The sequence below is a fragment of the Saccopteryx bilineata genome, chromosome 6 (genome assembly GCF_036850765.1).
Source record: "Saccopteryx bilineata isolate mSacBil1 chromosome 6, mSacBil1_pri_phased_curated, whole genome shotgun sequence".
Taxonomy (NCBI): Eukaryota; Metazoa; Chordata; class Mammalia; order Chiroptera; family Emballonuridae; genus Saccopteryx; species Saccopteryx bilineata.
In genome coordinates this window covers 165,769,093-165,795,533 of record NC_089495.1, presented here as the reverse complement: position 1 = coordinate 165,795,533, position 26,441 = coordinate 165,769,093, and the positions used below count along the sequence as shown (strand labels likewise).

The 26,441-nt window shown below is 49.6% G+C and overlaps 1 protein-coding gene and 1 long non-coding RNA gene across 6 annotated transcripts in view; both read right to left on the bottom strand.

The window, feature by feature from the left end:
* The window catches only part of LOC136309162 (uncharacterized), a 69,631-nt gene extending 52,302 nt beyond the window's left edge, over positions 1 to 17,329 (bottom strand). For 3 of the 4 annotated variants that reach the window (XR_010726243.1, XR_010726245.1, XR_010726246.1), the window contains exon 1: positions 17,257 to 17,308. This is a non-coding gene — a long non-coding RNA (uncharacterized lncRNA). Of the gene's footprint in view, positions 1 to 17,256 lie in introns of all 4 variants that reach the window. The other variant, XR_010726244.1, reaches the window with a different exon arrangement.
* A 2,611-nt stretch (positions 17,330 to 19,940) lies between these two features.
* FOXA2 (forkhead box A2) lies at positions 19,941 to 25,784 on the bottom strand. Of its 2 annotated transcripts, XM_066236949.1 has the most exons (4): positions 25,643 to 25,784; positions 23,926 to 24,225; positions 22,960 to 23,029; positions 19,941 to 21,935 (listed from the first exon to the last, which is right to left on the bottom strand). In XM_066236949.1, the coding sequence occupies exons 3-4, from the start codon at positions 23,026 to 23,028 to the stop codon at positions 20,631 to 20,633; spliced, it is 1,374 nt and encodes a 457-aa protein (XP_066093046.1). In that variant the 5' UTR covers position 23,029; positions 23,926 to 24,225; positions 25,643 to 25,784; the 3' UTR covers positions 19,941 to 20,630. The 2 variants fall into 2 exon arrangements, with proteins under 2 accessions (XP_066093046.1, XP_066093045.1); XM_066236948.1 differs by lacking the exons at positions 23,926 to 24,225; positions 25,643 to 25,784 and having other exon boundaries at positions 22,960 to 23,857.
* Between the last annotated feature and the right edge of the window lie 657 nt (positions 25,785 to 26,441).

The window sequence follows — 26,441 nt, the reverse complement described above, 5'->3', positions numbered from 1 at the left end:
TTTAGGTGGCATTTACTCTGATTAGAGGTGCAAATTATGGCAATTATAAAAGTACATTTTATGTCCGATCTCCAGTTCATCCACCTTTTACTCAATCTAGCAACCTCTATTTATTAGGATTCTGAACAAAATAAGTGTGGGAAAATAGAATTCTAAAATTATTTTAGAAGTGACAATTCATCACTGAACAGTTTTTAAATTGCCAATTCAAAAATTTCTCCTCTTTTCAGCTGCTAGAGAAGCCTGGTTATTAAAACCAAAAATCTGCCTCGACCCCCTCCCCACTTTCGTAAACTACAGACACACCTCCTTCTCTGCCTTTTGCCAAAAGGCGACATTTTGGCGTGGTGATTGATACAAATCACTGAACCCTTCAATTTAAAAGCTCCATAAAGATTATGTCTGATCATAATCTGGATTGAAAAAAGAAAGGCAAAAAAAATCCTAAATGAGACACAGGTGATGTCACAGCCTTATCTCCCCCACCCTCCTTCACTCCCATTCTCTCCCTTCCTGTCCATTGCCTTGTAAAATAAAAGAGAGCAGAGGCTAACCCGTTACAGTAAAGGCACCCCGAGATTTAGGGGGATAAATGCAGTCTTACTTAGTTGCAATGCTGCAGCTGTGCTCTTATCTGGCCAAAGGAGACAGGGGACAACAAAAGACCCAAAAGAAGGGGTGGTGGATGCCTGGGAAAACCACTGCTCCGGCATTGTGGTGCCCTTCTGCTGAGCAAATAGTTCAAACTGTTCATTCCCATCTTCTATTCTCTCCCTGGTACATTGTTTGTGCCCTTGCATTTCATTCTGCAAGGAAGGTTGCTCTCTGGGCCTATAAGCAAACAGTCCAGAAAAGAGCTAGCCAGCCTCTTCTCTTCCCCGGAGAACTAGCATTTTTATTTCAGCTCCAAGCTGTCAAAGACCTGGAGAGTTGATGTCAGTGTCCTGAATTAATTGCTTTAAGCTGGAGCAAGCTCCACAAGCTACCAAATGTCCAGGAGATGTTTATTAATAACACTTCCTCCAGGATTTTGGCTTCAAGCTGTCCCTTGGTGGTGGCCTTCATCTGGCAGCCACCCTCTCATCCCTGGCTTCTTAGTGCTGGGGGGGGGGGGTGGAAGAAGGGAAGCTCACCTCTTTCAGTCATTGTGACAAAATTTAGAATTGCCTGGAGTGAAAAAATATTCACCTATGTAATGAGATATGTATGATAGACATCTTTGTTCTGGCCCAGAGCATCCCAGAGTTACGGAAACTGCATGTGTGACCCCGAAGTGGACTGAGGGACAGAAAGCTGCAAAGACACCACCCTGGGAAAACTCATTTAGCCAATACAATTAGCAAAGGGAGCAGAAAAAAAGCATCTCTCTTTATTCCTCTCTCAACTTCCTCCTCTAAAACAAAATTTAGTGAAGCTGAGAACATGATTTAATTTGAAGTTTTTCTGGTACCAAAAAAAAAAAAAAAGTGCTCTTTAATAGAATGAAATAATAAACCAATTTATATACCGATATAAGACCAGGATCGTGAGTTCCATTGTGTAATTTTCCACTTGACTTTTCATTATCTACCTGAACAAAATCAATCTATATGTATGGGATCAACATACAATTCCGGAGATAAAAGCTGAAAATAAATGTGCTTTGCATATCCTGAAGATAAAAGACACAGTCCTTCGTACTGCCTTTTCTCCAGCAGATGCATTTATAAAATAAATTCTGTGTCAGGAAAAAAAAGAAAAACAACGAGACATAGTGGTATATCTCGGTGTTGACTGCTTAGCTGGAAATATTGATCCCAGAATGAGCAGTGGTTAATAAGTACCCTGCAGATGATATCAGGTGTTCTGCCCTGGTTTACCACAGCGCGGTCTGGGTCAGTGTTCCTCCCAAACAAACTGTCCCGCTTTAAAAAAAAAAAATACCTTCCCCTATTAACATGGATTTAGGGCTGAGGACTTCAAGGGCCTTCTGAAGCCTCTCCATAGAGACAAAGCACACTGAAAAATCACACTATGTTAGAACAGCCCCCGCCCCCGATCTGCAGAAATGGCCAGCTTGTGAAGGACACTCAGACTTTTAAAGGGAAAGAGAGTTGGGCTGCTCGCCTTGGGTTGATATTTTTACTGTAAACAAGTTGAGTTACATCCTTTGCGTGCTCTTCCTCACCCCGATAATTACAAATGGTTTAGGAATAGTTTAACTCTCTCTGCAGTAGCCATGTTCCAGTCCTGGAGACCCCCTTCCTTTTGGAATGTGACATTGTCTACACTGCATGTGTGAGCCCTGGGGGGAAGATGGCCGAGACAGTGGCCAGAGGGCCCTGGACTGGTCAAGTGCCCAGTCAGGTTCAGGGCTCTTTAGGGAAAATGTACCCACTCTGCTGGCCTGGGGGCCTCAAAGGACCCTTTACACTCTGGTCACTCTTCTCCTTCCTATGATAGAGAAACTCATTCCCATGCCTTTTGAGCTGGCAAAGAAAGACCCACAAGCTGCGGGCACTAGACCACTTTTTCCTCCAGTCAGTCAGTCAGTCAGTCACTCTGAGTGCAGCGGCTATTTCCGGTCATTGAAAAGTAATGATGCCTTAAGCTGTTCATTCACTCTTAGGCCAAGGATTTATAAAAATTGTTCACTAATCATTATTTATTCATAGCAAGCTTTAGTAACTTCAGAGAAAGTTAAATGTCTTCCTAGGCTGTCACAAGTTCAATTTGTCCAACAGTAAGACAAATCAACATTCATATTTTAATATCTTTGCGTTGATAAATCCAAACAGTCATCGGTCTGGGAGGCTGGCCTAAATCTGCAAGTCTTTACTTTCATGTGCCCTTGTCCTTTGTCCCAAGAGCTCTGTGTCCATCAGACCTGGATTCTCTCCTATTAACAGTCTCTTTTTTGTCACATCCTCATGGAAAATTTTAAGGATCACATCCAAGAACAATCTGAAAACAGGGTTACAACCTTTTGGGGACACTTGTGATGGTCAAAGTTCTGCATGGGGTGAAACTCGCTTGTGCACTTTCAGTCATGTGAAACTCAGGAAAACAAATATCCTCCCTACATCTCATCTTTTTTGTTCCAGCAGCTGTGAATAAGCAAATCTAGAGAAAACATTAGATTGTTGGTCGAAAAACTGAGACACTCATTAGAGTCTGGTTTGAAAAGTGAATTACAACTTGATGAAATGTTTCAAAAAGTCCCTATATTTTCAATTACAAAATTGATATCTTCTATTTCTCAAGTAATCAGCCTCCATGAACCTGAGGTATATTTTATCTGTGGTTTAATTACTCCACATTCACTTACTCTGAGCACTAGAGAACAAGTATAATGATACGTGAAATTTACCCATCATATAGACAGTCCTTCAGAAGCCTTGTATCCCTGAGCTCCCTGAGGAAAGAGAACACCCCAAAACAGGGTACTCCACTTCCACAGACACATTTGCTTATGCCCTAAGAATGTCATTGTTGACTGACATTATCACCATCTTCTTAGTCAGGGGCAGCGCTCTTTAGACAAGCAGAATTCTGACACAGAGTCAGATTGCAATCCGTGGTTATAAAATAAATATTTATTCAACAGAAAAAATGGAAATTTTGCAGGTATTTTTAGGAATAATGTCAAGGGGAGAAAAATGGACAGGCAGAAGTCCAAGTAATAGCTCTGATATTTGAAAAAAATATATATCTCAGCGGTAAGAATACTTAAAGAAGAGATGAGGGGTGTAAACAAATCCAGGAATCAGGGTGCACATACGCACCTATTGGTCCCCTTGTCTGGACTGAGAGCAAGACTCTCGGGCTGCTGGCGTGCCGCCGTTGTGGGGCATCTGCTAGTACCTGGGAGACGGGAACTGTCCACGGATAGTGCAAGCAGGCCTGATCATACTTATCTGCCAAGATATCGTAAGCTAACTCATCTTTCCCCTCAATAATTGCCTCTCTCTTGCCTTCTAGCGCGTGCACAGCATCTTTGAAAATAACGAAGGTACACTTCTTTATTCGAAGAGTGCTTTGAAGAGCACTCTTGATCTTCACCAATATAAGGGACTCAGCTGCAAAACCCCAGCATGTCCACTCACACCAGGCTTAATGGAGAAATGAGGAACCCATTTCAGAGATGAAGAACTGAAATGTCACCCCTGTCCTCTGTGGTAGAGGTATGAAGTTTACTTTTTATTAAGGCCAATTGGGGAAGCTCATCAAAATGGTTTTATTTGTTTATTGTTGTTGCTATTGTTTCTGGAGGGAAGGTGAAAAGGGGAACTGGATAAGTGCATGGCCCTAAATCAGAATCTCACACACTCTCCCCCAGAACCATTCACTTGAGCTCAGTGAGGATCAAGTCCCTCCTCTTGGCTCTCTGAATTGTCAACACAGAAATCCACTCAGAAGAGGGTAAGATGTAGAAATCGGGCCAGGAGAGGGTTCTGCTGTGCCTGAAACATGCCACAAACTTTCCACAGTATTTAAAATCTCCTCCAAGTGGTCCTAGATCAAGAGAGTTGTTTAAGATGAAAAGAAAAATAATTGTACCTAATTCTTAGTGACAATTTGAAAGGTAAATAAAATTTTCATTTTGAATGCATACTGTCACTGTGGAAAAAAATTTTTATAAACTATAAAATGCTAGAGAGTATAGACATGCTATGAGAGACTTATAATTTCTTCCTTGTCTTATAATTATTTAAAACAGTTTTAAATGTGGAGAACTAAATGAAAAATCTCTAAAACTATGTTAACATTTGACACATAAAATGGTGATTTATTACAAGAAACACTCATGAAGGTGGATCACCACTCATTCCAGATATGTCCCAACCTGACTCAATTTGAAAACATTTTAATTATATTTTAAGTATGTCATTATTTAATAAAAACTACATATGTTTGTTCAATTTCTTTTGCCATGTTACTGTACACAAAGACTGTACATAATATCAAGGAGGGACACTGGCTTCTTTTAAAGAAATATAAAAACAGTTACTTTACTACACAGTGTAGGTAGTAACGGTTTTATGACAGTCTCCCTACTACACTTCCACAGCTGGCTCAGCAGGCATCGTTTGCGCATGACTCCAGCTACAACTGCAGCAGTTGGGTCAAATATGTTGCTATGATGTAGGATTCATTAGAATCAAGTTAGGTGTTCAAATGTACTTTATATTCTTTCCCAGAAATTCTACAAGATAGAGATGTGAATTCACAAAGAGGATAGTTCTCAAAGAAAACAGGGTATGTTTATTGAGAGTGTCATTTTAAAGGGAACTGCAGAAATGATGACTCCTTGTCACAAACATCACTTAAAAGTTCCAAAGAAGTATTTGCAGCTCAGCACAGAAAAAGTGCTTAACTTCCCTATTCACTCACGCTTTTACAATGGTTAATGTTGGCTGTCAGATAAACCAGGAAAAGTATCTTTGTACTTCAATCTGTGAATTTATGAAACCAAAGAACATCACCAGAAACTCATTTTTTTTTCTTCTCTCTTTTGGTATCCTCCAGGAGCTAGGGAAAGAGGGGAAGGACAGTATGAAAAAATACACTGGCATTCTTTTTATTTTGAGAAAAGATAAGCATCTATTTTCAAATAATTTGAAGAGTGAGAATTCTGTTACAAAGAATTTCAATGCCAGCATTCCTGAAAACTTAAGACTGATTCAAATAGCAAGTACTGAGGTGCAATTTCTTTACAGTGTGAGGTGTTTTTTTTTCCTATTGAGTAAGAAATAATTAAGTCAAGAAAAGACAAAAAGAAAAAAAGAGAGAGGGAAGGGGAGCACATTAGTAGATATTTTGCTTGACATTGCACAGAGTAATTTCACATTAATGGAAGGATACTAGATTTCAAAAATTTTAATGTTCCTGTCTTCAATAGCAAGTCATGTCATGTCCAGAAAACAGGCCTGAGTTGGTGTGAGATTTCCTACCGGTTTTAGGTCAGGTACAAGAGCTTTGTGGGAATATACAGCATGGCTTCAGGTGGAACTAAATAATATACTTTTTTCCAGTGACCATTTTGAACTCATTTTGTGTTTACATCTTTCTCCAATTTTTGTCCGATGTCTGCATCAAATACAGATGGTTACATTCTCATACTGGGCACCCAAAGAAGGTCACATGCTTTACATCAATGGCAATTAGTTCCCTTTTTTAAATGGAAAATGTCATTAAGTTCTTGAATAATTCAAGAGTAGAGGTCACAATACAGTGTCCCTTTTGGGGGTCTTTATGGTGCAAATGAAAAAACAAGGCGATCCTATCAGTAAGAGTAGATCTAAGGTTTACAATGTAGCTCTATTTAGTGTGACAGGAAAATTAAATTACTCGAGGCACTCATTCATTGTCACCCGTTAACAGGCTTGGGAAAATTGTGGATCCCCAGGGACAAATCACTGACAATGTGCGAGGCAAATAATAATATTTCATTTTAATCGGCTACTGTTTCCTCCGCCTAGTTTTGAAAATAACAAATATAAACATGTCCCCCATAGCTCTCCTTGGAAATAGGGTTCCAATCTCCAAAACGCGGCCACTGTTGACAAGCATATTAAAAACTCTGGGGAGTATGAGTCTCATCCAGGGGTTCCTGTAAAGGAAGTATAGGCTTCAAATAAAAATAGGCTTCCACCACTCCCCACCGGGTTTTGATCGGAGCTGGCTGGACCGGAGTTACTGGGTTTTGGAACAGGGGCTTCCCTGCAAATGTACGACTGAGGAGGGGGTCAGGAGAGAGAACGCAGTGATGTGAAGGCCACCAATTGTGTTCCCTCTCCAGGAGAGAAGAGCCCGACCGCCTCTGGCGATCGTGGGCCTGACACCAGGCTCTTGAGCTTAGGTGGGGGAGATGGGTGTTAGAACGGGAGGAAGAGAGGCTGGGGGGGCTTAAAGAAAATCTTCAGAAGTCGGAGAATGAGACGGAAGTTATTCCAAGGCCACGCCAGCACCCCCTAGTCCTGGCTGGACTCCCCAGCGTCCACAACTGTTCTAGTTCAGGCTGGTGGGCGTGGCTGCTTGGGACCCGTTCCCACCCTTGACCGCAGAGCCGGTCCCCGCAGAGCGCGTGTCCACGCGCTCCTCCTGAGGACGCTGCGGGGCCGTGCAGACCACATCACATTTCCCACGGCACCTGCAGAAGCACCCAGGGTGCTCCAGTTTTCTCCGAGGCTGGAGGGGAACGGGGCGAGAGGGAGGAGAAGGGAATTGAGTTTGCAGCGTCCAGGTGACTGGGGGTGGGACTGGGTCCCTCGGGTGGGTTGGTTCCCTGCGCTTTAGAACTGGGGAAAAGAAAAGATAACCGCTGGTCTGCATATTGCTTTTTTAGAACACTCTGTTTCTTTCCCTCATGTTCGTGTTTCGCACATCGCCAACGCGGGAAGCCTCCAGGACGCGCGAGGAGGCTCCGGGGCGCGCGAGGAGGCTCCGGGGCTCGGCCCGCTGCTCCGCAGAGCTGGCGCCGAGCGGGCGGCTGCGCGTGCCGGGGGACGGCGGCGGCGGCGGCCGGAACTGACTCACCGCCACCCTCCGCAGCGCGCGCCCGCGTGCGCGCTTCGACCCGGCTGCGCAGAGTGCCCGCCGCCACTCGCAGCTAGAGGCTTGGAGCTCGTTTCCCAGTGAGGAAAGCGGGTCCCTTCGGTTTCGGAACCGGGCCTGACTTTAGTAACACTTAGGTATAGGGAGATGTTTTAACTTTTAAGAAAAGGGAATATATATATATATATATATATATATATATATATATATCAACGTGATTGATGCCTGAGTCTTAATACATTTCTAGTAGAATTAAGGAACCAATTTCATACCTAGAGGTGTGGGAACAGAAAGGGGCAATTTAGAGGTTTTTCATTTTCTAAATGCTTCAATTTAAGCAAACAGTTGGGGGTTCCGGGCCTCTGTAATTCCAAAGACAATATTCCTTGGTTTTAATTTGATTTGCATTTTTTCAACTTTGATAATATTCAATTTCATGGCTGAATACACATGTAAACACTTAGGTCGTGGTTTTCGCCCCTTGCACCCAACCGAATGTCGCTCGTCTCCGTGTGCGGTGGGAGGTTATGCCCCACGTATCTGCATGTTTCTCCTGAACTGTATGTATTTCAGAACTTAGCGCGGCCTTGCCTGGGCTCGAGAGGTGGTAAACTATTACAAAATATCTAAACATCCCAGGTGTCGGAAGACCCGCACAAAGAGAGGAGCTAAAGAGAACAAATTCTTATTCTACGTAGTATCTTTTCTATTTTTACCCGGAAACATTTTATAGACTTCACTAAATGTTGCAATCAACTAAAAAAAATGATTAATGTATTCGCTTCCCGCAAAAAAATGTTTTTTTTCAGGTAAATTTCATAGCTAAAAAGACAAACATTGAGAAATACAAGGAAATAGTCTTTGTAAAGAGAGGTTTAGCGCCATTGAGCTATTTTATCAAACGGAAAATATTAAGTCAAATTGGGTAATTAGCTTCAGCCATACCAAAGCTGATATTTAGATAGCAGTCAGTACAGCCCAAAGAGGATACTTTGGACTGCACGGGAACAGCTACACCAAAGGCTGTACTTGCCTAGACGGCCATTTGTCATTCTTTCGATTTCTCAGGACACAGCATAGATTATACATACTGCAAAGACATATTTGAGCCTCATCAAATATGGAAGTAGATGGCCCATAATCAATATATCAAAACCCCCAATGCATGTTAGACTTCACAAAATGGTGATAGAAAGAAAGGTAAGGACAATGAAATGACAATACTTTATTGGTTTGTCCATGGTACCTAATATAATGTATAAAACAGCAATCTGATTTGAGGGACTGTCCTTTAAAAATATTTATTTGCTTAATGTTCCTTTCTGTGGAACACAATACTGTGAGAGGTATTTTACATTTTAAATCTTAAGAAATCAGTGTTTTAAAAATATTTTAGGATTTTGTTCAATTGGATAGGCTGATGGACAATACAGCAATTTTAAAATTTAAAAGATATTAGAGTTTTGGCATCTTGAAAAGAACAGATTCTGAAATTAAATTTATGAGACTTGTGAAAAGCTCTTTGCTTGAAATCAAGACTGGTATATTTCAGAAAATTGTATTTTAAGTTGAGTGACCTAATTTCAAAAATATTTTTTTTATCATGTGAAAGGCATTTAAGCAAACAAAAAATATATTCCATTTGAAATAGTACCAACTTTGAAAAAATTAGTTCCCTAATTTTTAAAAATATACTCGTTGCAGGTTGATTGTGTTAAATGTCTTCAGGAAAACTGTTCTTTATCATTTATCAACTCTTCTTTCCCCCCTAAGAATTATTGAATTTAAAATTATCATTATATAGGATTTGTACTGATCTTTTACATTGTTGTGATGACTGGCAATTATGTCTTTCTATTTATTTTGCAAATAGGTGGCAGCGTGTGCACATTCCAGAGGGCCCCTTCAGAGCGAACTTATTCCTAGAGATAGAGCTAAATGAAGGGACCCGATTTAAATGAATGGTCTATTCAGAGAATGGCAAATTGTGGACTACAGGAAACATATTTCTCTTTTCCTGTTCATAATTGAGGAGTAAAGTGGGGATCTTGCTGAAAATTTTAAGAGTTTGATCATCAGCGTAAGCCCACCAGTTTAATTTGCTTTACCCTCAAAGAGATCTGTATCCAGGACCAGAGGGCCAGGTGCAGAAACAGCGCTCATGCATTGCAGACCGGGAATATATATACACAAATACGCTCCATCCCCAACATTAGTCAGCTGGGTGGGAACTGCAACAGGCTTATCAAAGACTGACCGAGAATGATGACCTCTGCGTGGGGGGGGGGGGGGGGGAGTCGAGGGAGGAGCGCAACCGAGAAGTCCCTAGGAAGTATTTTAGCCAGGTGGGGACTTCTGGAGGTAACAGGGTAGGGGGCCTACAGGGTCAACACCTTCTCAGTGTTCCCTGTAGATTTAGAAATTTGTGAGCCTATATTCTTTGGGAGAGACCTGAGTCCTCAGAGGAAGGTTTAAAACCTCCTAAAAGAATCAGCTGCTGGGGATGGGAGGTCAGCTGAGGGCTTAGACTGCTATAAAAAGATCACAATCTGGGTATTTCTTAGCCTGAAGAAGGAACTGAAGAAGGAAAGGAGGGTGTGTGTGTGTGTGTGTGTGTGTGTGTGTGTGTGAGAGAGAGAGAGAGAGAGAGAGAGAGAGAGAGAGAGATTCCCTTGAATGCAAGGAAGAAATTCCGCAGTTACTTTTAGTTGTTTACTGAGCAAGGGTGAAATCTAAACAGCGCTTTCTGCAATCAATGAAATGATCGCCTCAGGTTTCAGAGCTGAGCTCCCTAAATGAGTCTGGCATTCTGATAACTGCAGGTTAGCACCCGAGATCAACTCCTTTCTGCTGCTCAGTGCTGAAAAGAGATAGGGAGGCAACTTGTATGTGAGCTTTGGGGAAGGAGAGGTGGGCAGGGGATTTAACTGCCTACCTGGGTGAATCAAAATGTCCTTTTAAAGCAAAGAAATCAAGAGAGATTGGCCTTTAATTGGCAAACTGTGCTGGTGAGAGGGAAATGGTAACTAAGATGGAGAATGGACAAAATATAGATTGGATACCTGTCCTCCCACAGACATTTACCCCATGAATAATCCTAAAATTTCATTCCCCTTTTCTTGAAATCTTTAGAGGATTCTACACCTGATATGAGTTTGAGTAACTGACATTCTCAATTTATTCTCTCTACCTTAACCTAACCCCTCCATTATCCAGTTTGGAATGGGAAATCTGGTTTAATCTAGAAGCCCATCCACTTCCAAGAGTCCAGCCTCATGTCCTAGACATCACTATGTGTGAAACTGGCTTTAGAATCTATCCGGTTGTCCATAGCCTCCCCTGAAATCCCCAAATGGAAGATGTTAAGTCTGAAGAAAAACACCACTAAAACAAGACAGTCTGGGGAACTTATATTCCGTAACATTGAGGGAAAAGGAGCCCTCCATGTCTAGCCTGAGACCCTGTTGTCAGGACGGTCAGCATTCAATCAGCCCCGTGTCACCAGGACCTGGCTCAAGCAGGTGTCAGCCATCTTTGGCTTGCACACCCATGTGCAGCTCAGCAGGAAACACGGGGTGAGTGGCACTATTCTCCTAGCCTGTAGGCCTACTGAGTGCTGGGGCACATGCTCCCACTATGATGGAGTCAGGCAGTCAGTCCAGACCGGCCTACTATTCCCGGGCAAACCTCTGAGGCAGGTGCTTATACAGATCTGCATTTGTATAATGTGGGAGGGAGGCTGCTGTAGGGGAGGAGGCTGGATTAGGCACAAGAACACACCAAAGCCCAGCTGTGGGCGGTGTGTGCGCACATGGATTGCAGCTATGCTGTCACCTGTGCTGTCAGGCCACCAGGTGTGGGTCAGGGGGAGGTCAGAGGCAAGAGACTCAGGACATTCCTGGCCCTGCTTCAGAATCCCCAGTAAGGAATAAGGCTGACAGGCTGCCTCTCAAGAAATCATTTGGCTCTGTGTATTGTTTTAAGCCCATGGGTCAGGCCATTGTTTCTGCCCCTGACATTTTTCTCTTCTCTGGCATTTTCTCTTTCTAATCACAATGCAAGAACTGTCTCCTCTTTCCACACTCACCAGCTGGCCCCAAAACCTTCAATGGACAAGAGTGGCTGGCCCTGTCCTGACTGAACCTCTGGCTGGCTTTGGGGGACTATAGTCACAGGAGAATTTTAACTGTAGTGCTGCAGAAGAGAAAAGGAGAATTCAGCCTGATTCCAGTCGTAACCCGCCCTATTGCCCTGTAGGTTAGTGGGTGAGATTTCTGCCATCCTTGGAAGAAGAATGCCCAAGCCTCAGTCTTCTCAAGCTCTTCTTTCTTTCTTTTTTTTTTAATTTTTATTTATTTATTTATTTATTCATTTTAGAGGAGAGAGAGAGAGAGAGAAGGGGGGAGGAGCAGGAAGCTTCAACTCCCATATGTGCCTTGTCCAGGCAAGCCCAGGGTTTTGAACCGACAACCTCAGCATTCCAGGTCAACGCTTTATCCTGCGCCACCACAGGTCAGGCTCAAGCTCTTCTTTCTTTCCAGCCTTTTCTAACATTTCAGGCTTCACTCTACTACCAGAAGTAGCTCACTTCGAAACCTGGGGTTTCCAGTGAGGGCAGGCTTCCTACTGAACTTGAATCAGAGTCCTGTGCGCAGGTCATATGAAGCCAAGATAAATGGAAAGAACAAGGAGATGAAAAACTTGAGTTCGACACCGAGCTTTAAGATTGGAGCAGTTTCCCTCCTTTCTCTCTGTCCTAGGCCCCCCCCCCCCCGGAATCTGCCATCCACCTGTGGCGATGAGGAAGCTAAAATGAGGTCACGTTCATCAGATACCTTGCATGGTATTCAGAGAACTCCACTCTGTGGTTGTTGGATTAAAAAACAGTTCTGGTGAGGAAAGAAGAGTGAGAGCAAGAGGCAAGAAACCTACAATGATAGAATAAAGGGCAAGGTTTTACCAAGAAATATATTCACTTTTCTGGGTAGAAGGTGAATTTTCTCAACCAGCGAGCCATTTAAATTGGAACTTCTTTCAGTGTGTGAACAACAGATTAACATAGTTCAGAATTGCAGACTAAATGAAGACTATATAGTAGACTTGGTCTCTCTTTTTAAAATTTTTTTAGATTGGATTTTGGAATGTATGGCAAGTTTAAGTATAGAGTATTCACATGTTGATTTCCTGACTTCTTCGCAAAAGGTGCCTCTTCCTATGTACAGAGAGCTCTTTTTGACCCATGTCCTGCCCTGGCTGACACTTTACCCTGTCCCGTCACAGAAAATGTTATATAATCATTATCTTCCCTTCTTAGTTCTCCAGCCACCTGCTTTATACCTTAGCTCCTCTCAAGCCCTCTCCTCCAAACACTTCCTAAAATGGTGTTTGTACTGTCAAGTAATGAGCTTTTAACATTTATGTCCTCAAATTAGGATCTGTATGATTTTCTTTACATGAGCAAAAACTTTCCAACAAAATCCATTACACAGTTCTGTCTGCTTTGAAAAAAAGATAAATAAGGGAGATCATATTTCTAATGAAATAGCAAGTCAAAATTGACATGTATTCAATCCTATTTTGATTTGCTCAGGTCATGAACAATCCTGGTCTAAAAACATCCCAGCTTTGTTATTGAAACCTCTGTTTTGTCCTTTTCAAATGAATGAAACAAATGAAAAGCTGATTTTCCTATGAAAAAGTCTAGTCCTCGATCACTTTATCAAGGAGAAGTGAAACTGCTTAATCAAGTAAAACCAAAACACAACAAACAACTCTCATTCAAAAATTATAATGTGCATAGTGCCAGTATGTTTCTCACACAAGTATGTCATTAATCCCTCTCAGTTAATTTGATATTTTAAGTTTTATATATATATATGGCTTTGCTGCCATGGTGTCCTGACATTGCAGGGATTATTGCTGCCTCCAATTAGCTTCAGGACAGTGTAAACCCTAGGCTTTTGTTCTAATGAGAACATGAGACCTCTAGTTTAGCATGAATGAATGACTGCAACTTTATTTGTGAGGCTTTCAGTATTCCCAGCTATTAGTTGTATTATCTAATAGTAAAACACTCCATCTGCAAAAGAGAGAAAGAGAAAAAGAGAGAATAGTGTAAAGGGAAAAGTCAATGTCTTTTAAAGGGAACCTGGCAGGGAGGGAGGGCATGTGTGACAGTGGCATCTGAACAATCCTTGTCTTCTTGGCAGTGAGCTCAAGCTCTGACAAACAGGCACTAAGGTAAAAATTAAGCATACTGTCATGAAGATGTGCTTGTAATACAGCCCTGATCTCTCTACCTGTGCAAAAGAGGTGCTTTGGTGGCAGCTGCGTCTACAGAGGATAAGCCCAAGGATACAGGGGCTGAGGGGGAGGGGAGAATAGGAATCACCTCCAGTCTGGCAATAGGGACCAGGGTGGAATGACAGCTTGTAAAATAAGCCTCCATCAGTTTCCCAGGAGACAGCCAGCTTCAACTTGGGTGTTCCTGGCTTGTTAGCCTCAATCATAATTGGTCTCTCCTCCCATCCCACATTGTTGGTTTTCTGTGTGTGGCTTTTGGTGTGAGCGTGTTAGGTCATCAACAAATACAATGGCAGGAGGGGGTGGGGGTGGGGTACGCACATGATTGTTTTAAAGAAGAAAGGAGAAAAAGGATAAGAGAGTGGGCAGGAAGGCTGTGAACGGAATGGGGAAGATGCCTCAGGATTTAGGCTTCCGTGGCAACCCCTGAAGGCTCAGAGGTAAAGCGCTCCCTGGGAGCTTTGTCAAAGGGAGCAGGAGCTGGGATCCCGCCGCAGTGTCACTGAGGACCTGCATCTATTCCATGAAATTTTTGTTTGCTGATCTCTGGAGATGCCTGTAACATCCTGCCCATATCTGGCGCATCTCATCAAAAAGGATTTTTTTTTTTTAATCCCAATCATTGTGACATGCTCTAGGAAGGATGTGAGTGTGAAGCCAAAAGCCTAAAGAGCAACCCAGGCTGCAGGGCCTGCCGGCACACAGGCAGGTTCCAGTCAGTCTCTCTCCACTTGTTTTTAAAACAGTTTCTCCCATGCCTACCATCTTTTTCTCCATCTCCTAAATCTTCTTGTCTCTTCTTCCCAGAGGAAGGCCAGTTGCTGGGGGTGGACGCTATAGGAAACTGTGATCTGAAAACTGCTATAAAACTGGGAGGAGACATCCTCCTAGTCAAGGACAGTTGTAGATCCCGCACACAGTTTTGGCTCAAAGGGGAGCATATAAGGTGCTGAGAACCTCAGATATTTATTTACTGTAAAAAAAAAAGAACTTTTGATGAGAGAAGGAAGGAACGGTAATGGAATTAAATGAAGCTGCAAGCTTTGGGAAAGTTATTTCTTGTGCTTTTGTTTTGTAAATTTCACTTCAATCTTTGGCTGGCCTGGTTGGTTATGGTGCTTTGGGAAGGGCTCGTGTCCTCTACAAAAACGTTTAAGGTCTAAAATCCAGCTCTTCTGCTACAGCAGGGGACAGCAGATTGGGACTGGTGGCTCTAAATTGTGTGTGTGTGTGTGTGTGTGTGTGTGTGTGTGTGTGTGAGTGATGCCTCTACTGTGTTGCAAGGCTTGATGCCTACCAGTCTATGGACAATAGAGGGCATGGAATATTCTGCAATGCCTGGTCCAAGTATGGGTGGGGACTCAGAGAAGGTTCCTTTTCCATCTCCTGCAGGCTGAGCATTCGCATCCAGAAAACACCCTACTGCTTTCCCTAACAGTTCTGACCTACACATTCCAGAAGAAATTGTCTAGGCGACCCTCCCTCCCGGTGGAACCCCCCCCCCCGCCCCACTTCTGATAAGACAAATGTCCTGCCCCTGATCAAACCAGCTACCCTGAAGTACCTTCAGGTGCCTTCTTGGGCAAACACCCTTGTCCCTGCCCTATTAAGCTTTATGTCGCTTATCCTCTCCCTACCCACACACTGAAAAGCCCCGGAAGCACCGAGCACCGGCTGCTCTTCATAAAGCCGGGAGAAGGCAGTTGGCTGGTGATAAAGATCAAGCGTCTAAATTGGCCATTTGGAAGATTACATCTTTTCAGTGAGGGTCTTTCTTTCAAAACTTGCACCGAATCAAGGGCTGTGGCCACTTCCCACTCGGCTCTCAAAGGCCGGACACCTTTCATTCGGCCGTGGAGTGGGCTGGGCTAGGTGACCTGGCGCCATCAAAGGACCGAGGGAAGGCCGTGGGGCGACACACGTCTAATGACAAGTAATTGACGGATTCGAGGCCGCGCATTACCAGCGGAATGGGGAGGCATTAATTATTTAAAAACCATTAGCCTGGCCGTGTGTCCTGCAGACGTTCCATCTTGTTCAGGGAAGATAACCAGCCACGCGAGCCGGGCCCGGATTTGGAGGGCGGCAGACGCGGACTAGCAGCTCAGCCCGCCTCTGGGGCGGCGGACAAAGGCGCGCGCCCTGGGGCGCCGGCGCAGGAGGGGAGGAGACCCAAGGTGCCCACACATGGAGGTGCCCACGTAACTGATCCTGTTCATGACTGAGACCGATTTCTGCCCGTTTGGGTTTGGGATCTGGGTATCTGGCATGATGGAAAGAGCTTTCCAGTTGGGGTGGCGGGCAGTTGGGGCGGGCTGGGTATCTATAGCTACTCACTGCCCGGAGAAATATCCAGGGTAACAGAGCTGGCTGGGCCTCTTTCAAGGCCGTTTAAAGCAAACACCCGGGGGGGATGCAGATTTCAGGGGAGCACCTGGTAGACCCCAACGGAAAAACAACTTTTCCGTACCCTGGAAAACTGAGGGCCCTGTCGTCTCAACTGGAGAAATCGGAACCGCTAGTTTCCCGAGTGCGCGTCCTCCTAGAAAGACGCGTTCGGTTCTGTTCGATCCTCCCAGCTCGCGTCCCCGGGCGCCGAAGCGCGCTCCCGTCGAGCCGCGCCCCGGCAGAGGGAAGCGATAAAAAGCTCCGCGGCTAGTTTCTGCCTTGTCCTGCTGGCCCCAGCCCGTGGCCCCGGCGGCTCTCGGAAGCTCCTGCAGCCTGGCGCGCCCGAACCTAAAGGTTACCAGCCGCTTCTTGGCGCCAGAACGAAAGCACACTAGCTTTTCGGAGTGGCGCTGCCTCTCCCCTGACTCCGCCTGGTGTCCACCCGGACCACCGCCTACGCCCGAGGGTTGGGGGGGGGGACGCAGAGGCTGGTCTCGAACGCGTGCACGCCAGGGAAGGGCGTCGCCCCTCTCAAGCCTCTGTCTCTGCAAGCACCCCACTACCAGCACGACCTTTCCCGCTGACCCCCACCGCTGACTCTGAGGCCGAGCGTGTGACCCCGCCTCACCTTCCCACTGTCTTTGGGAAACACGCGGTGCTTGGGTCTCCAGCCCCGAGGGGCTGCAGGGACTAGTTCTGCGTTCCCATAGCTTGGGGCTCCATCAAACTCTGCTCGGAGCTCAGATTTAGTCCGAGTTTGTAACTCGTCCATTCCTCATCCTCCCAGGCCGTGCGTTCTCGGAAATCCCCCACAAAAAGGGCCACCTCACAAACCCCTCCGTCCTCACGGATTTAGTTTCTCATTACCCCACCCCCGCCAATCCTGCCTCCCCTCCCAGGGGTCGGAGCTCTCGGAAGGGATAAGTACTACCTGGGGGAGGAGAGGGGAGGCGAGCTGCGGGCAGCGGCTGTGGGGGGCGGACGCTGGGAAGGGCCCCGGGCGCGGCCCCCGACGGGCGCGCTCCCTACCTGCGGAGTTCGGGCCAGCGGGCGGCGGAGCGTCCAGCGCGCGGAGGGTGGCGGCCGACTGCTCCCAGCCCAGGCATCCCCGCATTTATTTGAGCTCAAACCCAGCGACTGTTGACTTTAGCACACAAAGCAAAGATTTCACTGCCCGCTAGTTTAAAAATGAATATTTTACCAAGATATCGATCAGCGTTATAAAATTCAGTTAAGTACAATGGGATCCTGGAGAAAAAAAAAAAGAATAATAAAGGAGGGGGAGGCAATATAATATCTGTGCAAATTTACTGAAGTCTGACGTGGCACGGAAAGTTTACCCTCCTGGAATTCGGATCTAGAATGTTTTTTTCGGTTGTTTACTGACTTTGTTTATTCACAGATCACGGTTGCTTAAACCGGCGCGCGTTAGGCGGGGGTAAAAAGGAATTTAAAGTGTGTGTGTGTGTGTGTGTGTGTGAGAGAGAGAGAGAGAGAGAGAGAGAGAGAGAGAGAGAGTAAAAAAGAAATGCTGCACCTTAACAATACTCGACTTAACAATACTCGAGCTGGGGTAGGCAGGCAGAGTGGGATCCGTGAGCTCGTCAGCTTGGGGCTGGGGGCGGGAGGCGACGGTCGGAGGGTGGGGTGTGCAAGAGAAGAGGCGCAGAAACCCCGAAGCACCCGCTGCCCGACATCCTTCATATGTATTCGGACAGAACTCTATCTTATCGGCGGGATCGGCGGAGGGGGGCCGCTAAGTAGTTTAAAACGACCCTCGCACAATGGGCGCGCGATACGAAACAGAGCAGGTTAGGGCAGCGCTTTCAGCCTCCATTGTGCCCCACTCGGCCCCCAGCCCTGCCTCTTCGCTCCTTCGCCACGGGAGCCTTTTATGTGATAATGAAACACATTTCAGGCCGGGCTCACGACGTGTGTGTCCTGGCCAGGGGGAGAGACGGCCCAGAGAGCTGGACTCGGCCTCCGGATACCACACCCGCCCCCACCGCCCCGATTTCTCTGCCTTGTGTTGCTCGGGACAATGTGGCGTGTTAAAAACAAGGATTTAGAGGCGGGAGAGGGTGGCCGGAGCGAGGGCAACCCCCTTCGAGCGCGTGGGAAGGTGGTGTTTGCGAGGGCAGAGACCCCTGAAGGTGGCAGAGGGCGCGCAGAGAGGCGGTTTCCGGGGCTGGGGCGAAGCTGGGACACTCCAGGTTTGGAAGGCCAGGAAGCTCAAAGATTAGTCCCCGGAACTGGAGCCTGGGCTTCCCAAAGCTGAGGCAGAACGTGCCGGTCTCGGAGGCCTGCGGAGCGGCCTTCCCCACAGCACACTCGCCGGGCCTGGAGGGCCCTACGTCTGAGGGAGCCGCGCCGACACTGCTCCTGGCCTCTCCCGCCAGCCCGCGGGCCCGCAGACGCGCTGGGCAGAGCCAAAGTCAGGCCCCCTTCGTTCACCCAGGCCCGGTCCGCCTCCGGGGATTCCACTGTGATTGGCAACCGACTTAAGGCGTCTGTGGGGAGAGACAGCACGATGGAAATAATTTATTGTGGGTATTTCTTTATATGTTTGATTTCTTTTTTAAGGCTCACAAAACACCCCTCATCATCGCAACCCCTCCATCCTGGTCTGCCAATCCGGCTAACTGGACGCTGCACAGGGGCGCTGGCGCGGGGAGAGATGGGGAGAAAGACCCAGTAGACTCTGGGGTCTCTCCACTGGCCACCTTCACTTGGCAAGCCCCGAAAGACACCCTCTTGTCTCTGCTTCACCCCAAATACTCCTTACTTTTCAAAAGAGACGTGGAACATCACCCTAAGCAATCCCCGTACAACCAACTCCAGGAGAAAATCATCTGTTTCTCCAGATGCCACACTATTCCCAGATTTCAGCCAGGTCTGCCAAGGTGATGCAGGACACCTAAGTGAAGGAGAAAGCTGGGATAGGGACCTGGAGTGCAGACATCGTTCCAATTTCACGGGAGGGTGAAGGGAAACCACAGAGAGGCAGCGATGAAAGGTCAAAGTGCAGCATCAGGAAATTGCAAATGCAGTCTGGGCTCACTTACTTGAAGGTGTGTGTGTGTGTGTGGGAGGAAGGCTAGAATGGGAAATACAGCAAAACATAAAATCCAAGCTTCTTCCCAGAGAAGCCAACCTTAAGGCCCAAGATGTCAACAACATTGAACCTTTACATGGCCCAGCTGGAAAATCAAGGTATGTGGTTTGCTCCCAGCTTGAAAGATAACCTTGCTTCAAATCCCTGGAATGGTCAACCTGGAATCTCTGTTTCATTGTGTGTAAAGATAAACTCAAAATCTAAAAGTTAACCATAAACAGTATTGAGTTCTACTGAATGATGTGTTTATTGAAGTGTTTAGGGAGAAGTGTACTGATGTCTGAAATGTATTTTGAAATGCCCTTAAGATATAAGACAAATTGACCATGGTGTGTAGCTAGAGGGACAGATATGCAATGTAACAAGTACAGTGAAATAATTGAAGATCTGGTCAATGGGTACATGTGTATTTTCTGTAAAACCCATTCAAATTAAAGATGTATGAAAGTGTTAATGAAATGTTGGTAAAATAACACATACCCCCAAATAAAAACCTGCAGCTAGCTGGGGTCTCCTCCCTCCACTTTAAAATAATTTTCAGACCTGTTTCTTTTTTAAAGTAAGAAAAAGGAAAAAAAAATCTTGACAATTCAAGAAATAAAACCGGCAATAACACTTTAATATAGATTTGTGAAACTCTGATCCTTGCAATCAGAACACACATTTATAAGCCATAAATAAAGCACGCAGGAACCATAAATTAATCAGACCCAAGACCTGGATTTCACTGTGTCAAGAGCGGGAATGCATTTTTTTTCTTGGTCATTTACAATAGACCCTTCCATCGTTATCCCCCTCTTTTAAAACAACAGCACAACTCTCTGGTTCTTTGTTAAAACTACATTGTTTTACACTGAGTCACAAAAGTTTGTGGGGGATTTTTTTGTTGTTTTTTTTTTCATTTGTTTGTTTTCTAATAAAGTAAGACTTCCCTGCAACAACAGTAATGGAGTACAACAACCAAAATCAGAACTCGCAGATGCTTCAAGAAGCAGGCATCTACACAGTAGTGGAAACCGGGGAGTTTTGGGTTTTTTTTTTTTTTTTTTTGTCTTTTTTGACTGTTTATCTTTTTCCCCCCTGTCCTTCCTCATACAGAACGGTACAGGTAAGTGTGGCCCATCTGCTTGGGAGGGAAGAGCCGCAGAGGGGGAGGGCAGACTGCAGTCCTGAGGGTGGGCGAGTCTTGGATTTCTTCTCCCTTCCACGTCTCCAACACCCCTACTTCAAAGTCTCCACCCCGCTTCCTCTCCTCCTCCTTGTCCCGGGTAGCTGGGCCGCAGCTGTCTTAGGAGGAGTTCATGATGGGCCGGGAGTACACGCCCTGGTAGTAGGAGGTGTCCGCGGCCAGCGGCGAGGTGTCCAGGCCCGCTTTGTTCGTGACCGGGCCCATGGCCAGGCTCCCCGGCATGGGGGACCCGTAGCCCGGGTAGTGCATCACCTGTTCGTAGGCCTTGAGGTCTATTTTGTGAGGCTGGTGGTGGTGGTGGTTGTGGTGGTGCTGCTGCTCGGAGGACATGAGGTTGTTGATGGAGAAGGGGTGGTTGAAGGCGTAGTGGTGCTCGGGCTTGAGGTGGGCCTCGGGCGGCAGCCCCGGGTGGTGGGGAGGGGCCAGCAGGTGGGCCGCGGCCTGCGGCTGCTGCCCGGGCGAGGGCTCCGGCTCCGGGGGGCTCAGCGCCGCGGCCGGGGTCCCCTTCAGCTCGCCCAGGCCTCCGCGCTTGTGCTCCTGGCACGGGGAGGCGCTCGAGTGGGGCGACTCGGTGCCCGCCGGCGCCTCGGAGCCCGGCCCGGAGGCCTCCCCGAGCGGCCCCTGCGGGGCCTGACCCCCCGCGGCTGCCTTCTTCCCGCCGCCCGCGGGGCCCGCGGCCTCCTTCAGGGCCAGCTGCTTCTCGCACTTGAAGCGCTTCTGGCGGCGCAGGTAGCAGCCGTTCTCGAACATGTTGCCCGAGTCCGGGTGCAGGGTCCAGAAGGAGCCCTTGCCGGGCTTGTCGGGGGAGCGGGGCACCTTGAGGAAGCAGTCGTTGAAGGAGAGCGAGTGGCGGATGGAGTTCTGCCAGCGCTGCTGGTTCTGCCGGTAGAAGGGGAAGAGGTCCATGATCCACTGGTAGATCTCGCTCAGCGTCAGCATCTTGTTGGGGCTCTGCTGGATGGCCATGGTGATGAGCGAGATGTACGAGTAGGGCGGCTTGGCGTGCGTGTAGCTGCGCCGGTAGGTCTTGGGGTCGCGCGCGCGGCTCAGGCCCGCCTGCCCGTACATGGGGCTCATGGAGTTCATGTTCGCGTAGGGGGCCAGGCCGCCCATGGCGCCGGCCGCCTGCCCGCCGAGCGGGCTCAGGCTGGGGCTCAGGTGCGGCCCCATGCTCGCCACGCCGGCCGCGCCGGCCGCGCCGCCCATGCTCGCCATGGCTCCCGCCCCGGGGGACATGCCGGCCAGGGAGGGGCTCATGCCCGCCCCCACGTACGACGACATGTTCATGGACCCGGCGCTCATGTTGCTGGACCCGCTGCCCATGGCGGCCGCCGACATGCTCATGTAGGTGTTCATGCCGTTCATCCCCAGGCCCGCGTTCATGTTGCTCACGGAGGAGTAGCCCTGCGGACAAAACGCAGACACGGGGGCGCACGGCGTTACCACCTGAGCGCGCCCTGACCTCGCAGCCGCCGGGACAGCTGCGGCCGCCGCCTCCGGGGAGGCCTCTGGGGGGGGTCCTTCCTCGCTCTGCCCTCCAACCCCCCCCCCCCCACCGGCACACCGAGCCCGCTTCACTCAGAAACAGCCACGACCGGCCTTGGGGAGGCGGCCGGCGAGGTTCGGGGCTGCGCGTGTGACTAGTCGCTAACCCCCCCTCCCACTGGCTCAGGATTCTAAACAGAGGCTCCGGGGCGACCCGGTGCGGACACCTCCAACGCGTCTGCCCTCCCGGAGTCTCCGCAACGCTCCGGCCAGCGGACCAAGTCGGTGCTGCCGCCTCTGACGCCACTTCGACCTCAACGAGCAACCTGTGGGACCCTGTACGGGGCGACCAGGTGGCCTCCAGAGGAGACTGTCACAGTGTCCTCTCTGTTCAGTTTCCCTCCCGGAACCACTTTCCTGGCCCCAGGGGAACCGAAACCCGCTGCCTGTGCGGAATCCGGGGCCGGGAGGAGGCAGTGACTGGAGGGACAGGGGGGGAACCGCGCACTGAAATACACGCAGCTGCGGTTTCGCAGCCACAAACTTTCTCTTTGTCCGTTCGTCTTGGACTCTCCGCCTGCACTTCAGCCCCCAGCCCCTGCCCACCGTCTCCTCTCCGGCTCCCCACCCCCTCGCCGCCGGCCTCCCACCCCTCCCCAGCCGCGCGCTGCCAAACATAACTCTGTTAGGATAGTGCGTGGCTCGGCCACGAAGAGGATTTGGAGGCGCCGCAAGTCAATATTTGATCACAAAGTTAATATTATCTCAAGGCTAACAGTGTGTCGTATAAAAAAGAGACCCATTTGAGGGAAAGGAGGGTGGAAAAGGCGGCCGCCCAGAGCTGCTGGGGTGGAGGAGGGATGCCGGCAGGGAGAGCGGTCCCGGGGCTGGGGAAGGAGCTGGCGCCGCCACCCCACGTCCCCCCGGAAAGCAGAGAGCCTACCTCCGGCTCGGCGTAGTAGCTGCTCCAGTCGGCCGGCTCGTGCCCTTCCATCTTCACCGCTCCCAGCATACTGGAAGCCGAGTGCATCGCAGTTTAAAATTTAACAGCCACAACAAACGACCAGCAATCACCCCCCACCCCCACCCCCTGAAAAAAAAAAAAAAAAAAAAGTCTGCCGGGCGCTGTCCCCTCCCTCCCTCGCGGCTCCACTCCCTCTCCCGGGGCGGCCGGAGGCGGCGGCTGGAAGGGGGCGGGAGAGGCAAGTCGGGGAAGGCGGGGGCCGAGGGCCGGAGGTGGCCCGGACCGGAGCCGCGGCGCCGGCAGCGCCCGCCGCCCGTCCCCGCCGCCGTCGAGCTCGCGGGCTGCGGGCGGAGGCCGAGGCTGGCAGTGCGGAGCGCGGGCGGCGGGCTGCGCGCGGCGCGGGGCGGGCGGGGGTGGGGAGAGGCGGCGGCGCGGCCCGCGGAGCCGCCAAGTGCCGCAGTGACGTGGGCGCCTGGTGATATAGCGCGGCGCGCGGCGCGGGCCTCCAATCCCCAGACCCCGGGCGGCGCATTTGAATAATCAGCTCACACCTAGGTGAGAGGGAGCGCGGCCGGCCCCGCACCTGCCCCCGGCGCCCGCGAGCCGGGCGGCGGGCTCGAGGCCTCCCCGGGCCGCCCCCTCTCTCCACGTCCAGCCCGGGCGCCCGGAGCGCGGCCCCGGGGGGAGCCGTCCCGGGGGGAAGCCGTCCCGGGGGCCGCCCCGCGCTCTGCCCCCCGCCCCGTCCCATGGCGCCCGGCGCCCGGCGCTCCTGTCCGAGGGCGCGTCCGGCCTCGGCGCCCCGTTTCTCTCCGCGGAGCCTTATAAAAACCGCGCTTATTTCTCCCGGTTTCTCCGCTCTCAGGGCTCATTCCCTGTCAAAACAGCAAGACGGCGACAGAGCCAATTTGCAAAGCGCTGTCGTATTTAGGAAAACTGTGTACACACCTTCACCTCGCCCGCGCGGCTCCTGGAAGGCCCCTCCCAGTTACAGTTAGGACCCGGAGCGGCCCGGAAGGCGCGGGGCGCCGGCTCCGGCTCCGGCCGCGGCTCTGGCCTCCTCCGGCGGCCGACGGGGGGCGGGGCGGCCGGCGGGAGGAACGCGGTCCGGGCGGCGGGCGCGGGGCGCGCGCGGCCCCGCTAGCTGCAGCCGACGGTTGGGAGGCTGTAATTTGTCTCTGACATTCAGGACGCTGTGTTTCAAGGTTACTTTTCAGTCACAACCGAGGTGCCCACAGAATTTCGTAACTAAAACAAACAGGGCAGGAGGTGGGGGTGAGGCGGGAGGAGAGAAAGGAAGACAGGAATCAATACCAGACACAGTTAGTCACCTCAGGAGGGTCTCCGTCCTCTGCTTTCCCGAGGAGGCTGTTTTATAAGCATTAGAAACCCTAGCAACCATAGACTTCCTTTTAATTTTTGCTCCAGCTTCTGAGTTCCAATTGTCATCTGCCCTGAGCCAGCCCTAAGAGCCCAGTGGGCCCAGATCTGGGGGGCAGTGTGGTATTACAGGTGTTCGGACTGGATGCCCTTCCTCGGTTCTAAACACCCGTCGGGGCCTGAGGATCCGGCCCTGCGCTCTCCACCTCAGAGACAGAGGAAAACTAGGAAACCGTGGGCACCTGGCCCACCTCTCCAAAGTTGTGGGTAATGTTGGCAAAAAACAAGCGAGGTGGCAGGCAGACAGGGGGATGAACACTGGGAAGGGGAGGTCCGGGTGAGAGTCGGGCTGGAAGGCCAGCAGGGAGGAGCAGCAGACTCAGGGCGCTCCCGGCCCTGCCCTCTGGCCCAGGTCCCTCGGGCCCTGCATCACTTCGAACCAACCCTGCAGCCGGGGGCAGCGTCCTTGGCGCTGAGTGCTGAGGACGGTTGGACTCACTTATACTGAGGGCGTTAATGAAGCGCTGAGAGAGTTTCAGGGCAGGACCCCCCAAAGCCAAGGTCTGCTTCACCCTGAAGCCGAGTGTCCCGCCGAGGGCTTCTGGGAGGGGCAGTGCAAAGGGAAAGCCAGAGTGACCAGAGCACCAGCATCTGTTACAGAGTTCCCAGGACTTGGAAAAGAAGGTGAACACTGGCAGAGCTGCCTGGTTTTCAAAACTTTCTGCGCCGGCCGAGGGCAGAAAAGCACACACAACACACACACACACACACTCACACACACACACACACTCACACCCTTAAATTGTTTCTTCTCCCCAGAGGTGCTTCTCACATTCAGTAGAAAAGAGACTCCAAGCAGAGAGAGACATCCCAAGAAACGACAAACAGTTTTCTCTGTGTGTGGAACTGAAAATGAAATATATATATATACACACACACATGCACAGACCATATATATATATATATATATATATATATATATATATATATATATATATATGTATTAGTATCCACTCCCTTTTCTCTTTTAGCTCCCGGTCGAAATATGGTTCTAGAAATTTCCTTGAGCAAAAGGAGTGAGAGGAGCAGGGAGAAGAGGTCTGCGTAAGGAAGGGGTGCTACTTTCCTAAAAAGCGGACCTTGCAAGTTCCCCTCCCCTCCATGGCCAGGATCCGCCAACTCCGGGGAGCGTTCGTCACCGGCGTCCGCAGTGACAGGGCGCCCCCTGTCGGCCGCGAGGCCCTCGGGATCAACGCAAACCCCCATTTACTCCCGTGTTTCTCACCCCGCAACGCTGGCTCACTGCCTCTCGGTCTTCCCGAAAACGCCTCTAGGGGGGTTGGCATTTCTTTGGAGTCCCCCGAAGTTCTGCGCAAACTCAGTCGGCCTCCTCTTGCCTCGAGAGTCTACGAGGGTTCGCATAGGGTCCGGGCGCGGGTGACACCGCCGGAGTCCGGGATTGCCTCCTCGCGCCTTCGCTGGGAGGGGTCGGTGGGTGGGACGGAGTGGGGGAGGCGAGCAGGCGGAACCCAGCACGAGGGGTTCGACCGGGATCAGGAACGTGCGCCCAGCTTGGGGTTCGCTTTCCTATCCGAGCGCCCAGGTCTCGGAGGCGCTACCTCCCCTCCTCACTCCTGGTCCTTCCCGGCAGCTTCGGTTTCTAAAGGTTTATTCAGAGCGTCTGGCACGACGGCCCCACGCTGGAATGCTGTAAATTGCTCCGGGAGCTTCTCTCCAGGAAAAAGTTCCCGGGTAACTCGGGCTGAAAACAGATATTTCCCCTGATCCCCCTTTAGTGTAAACCCATCTGGGTCTGAGACCCACAAAGCTTTCCTTGGCTCGTGTCTTCCTTCGCTTTCTTTTCATTCGGTGCTACCTCGGTTCCTTATAAAGCCGCCTTATAACCGACTATGCTTGGGGTTAGCATGCTGTTTTTACTCTAGATGCTGTACCGGTGGATTCGACTTGAGCTCAAATCTGGGCCTCCTCTTTTCTTCCCGTAAAGAGGACGCTATGATCCCGCCTCTCCTACCAAACTCCTTCCTCCCAGAGCCCTCTGTCATAGGAAACTAGTCAGACTAGTC

Excerpts from the sequence above, each read along its gene's own strand:
- FOXA2 (XM_066236948.1), bottom strand. The coding sequence starts at position 23,046 with ATGCACTCGGCTTCCAGTATGCTGGGAGCGGTGAAGATGGAAGGGCAC. Across the intron at positions 21,936-22,959 it reads GCTACTACGCCGAGCCGGAG|GGCTACTCCTCCGTGAGCAA; the intron begins GTAGGCTCTCTG and ends TTTTGTCCGCAG.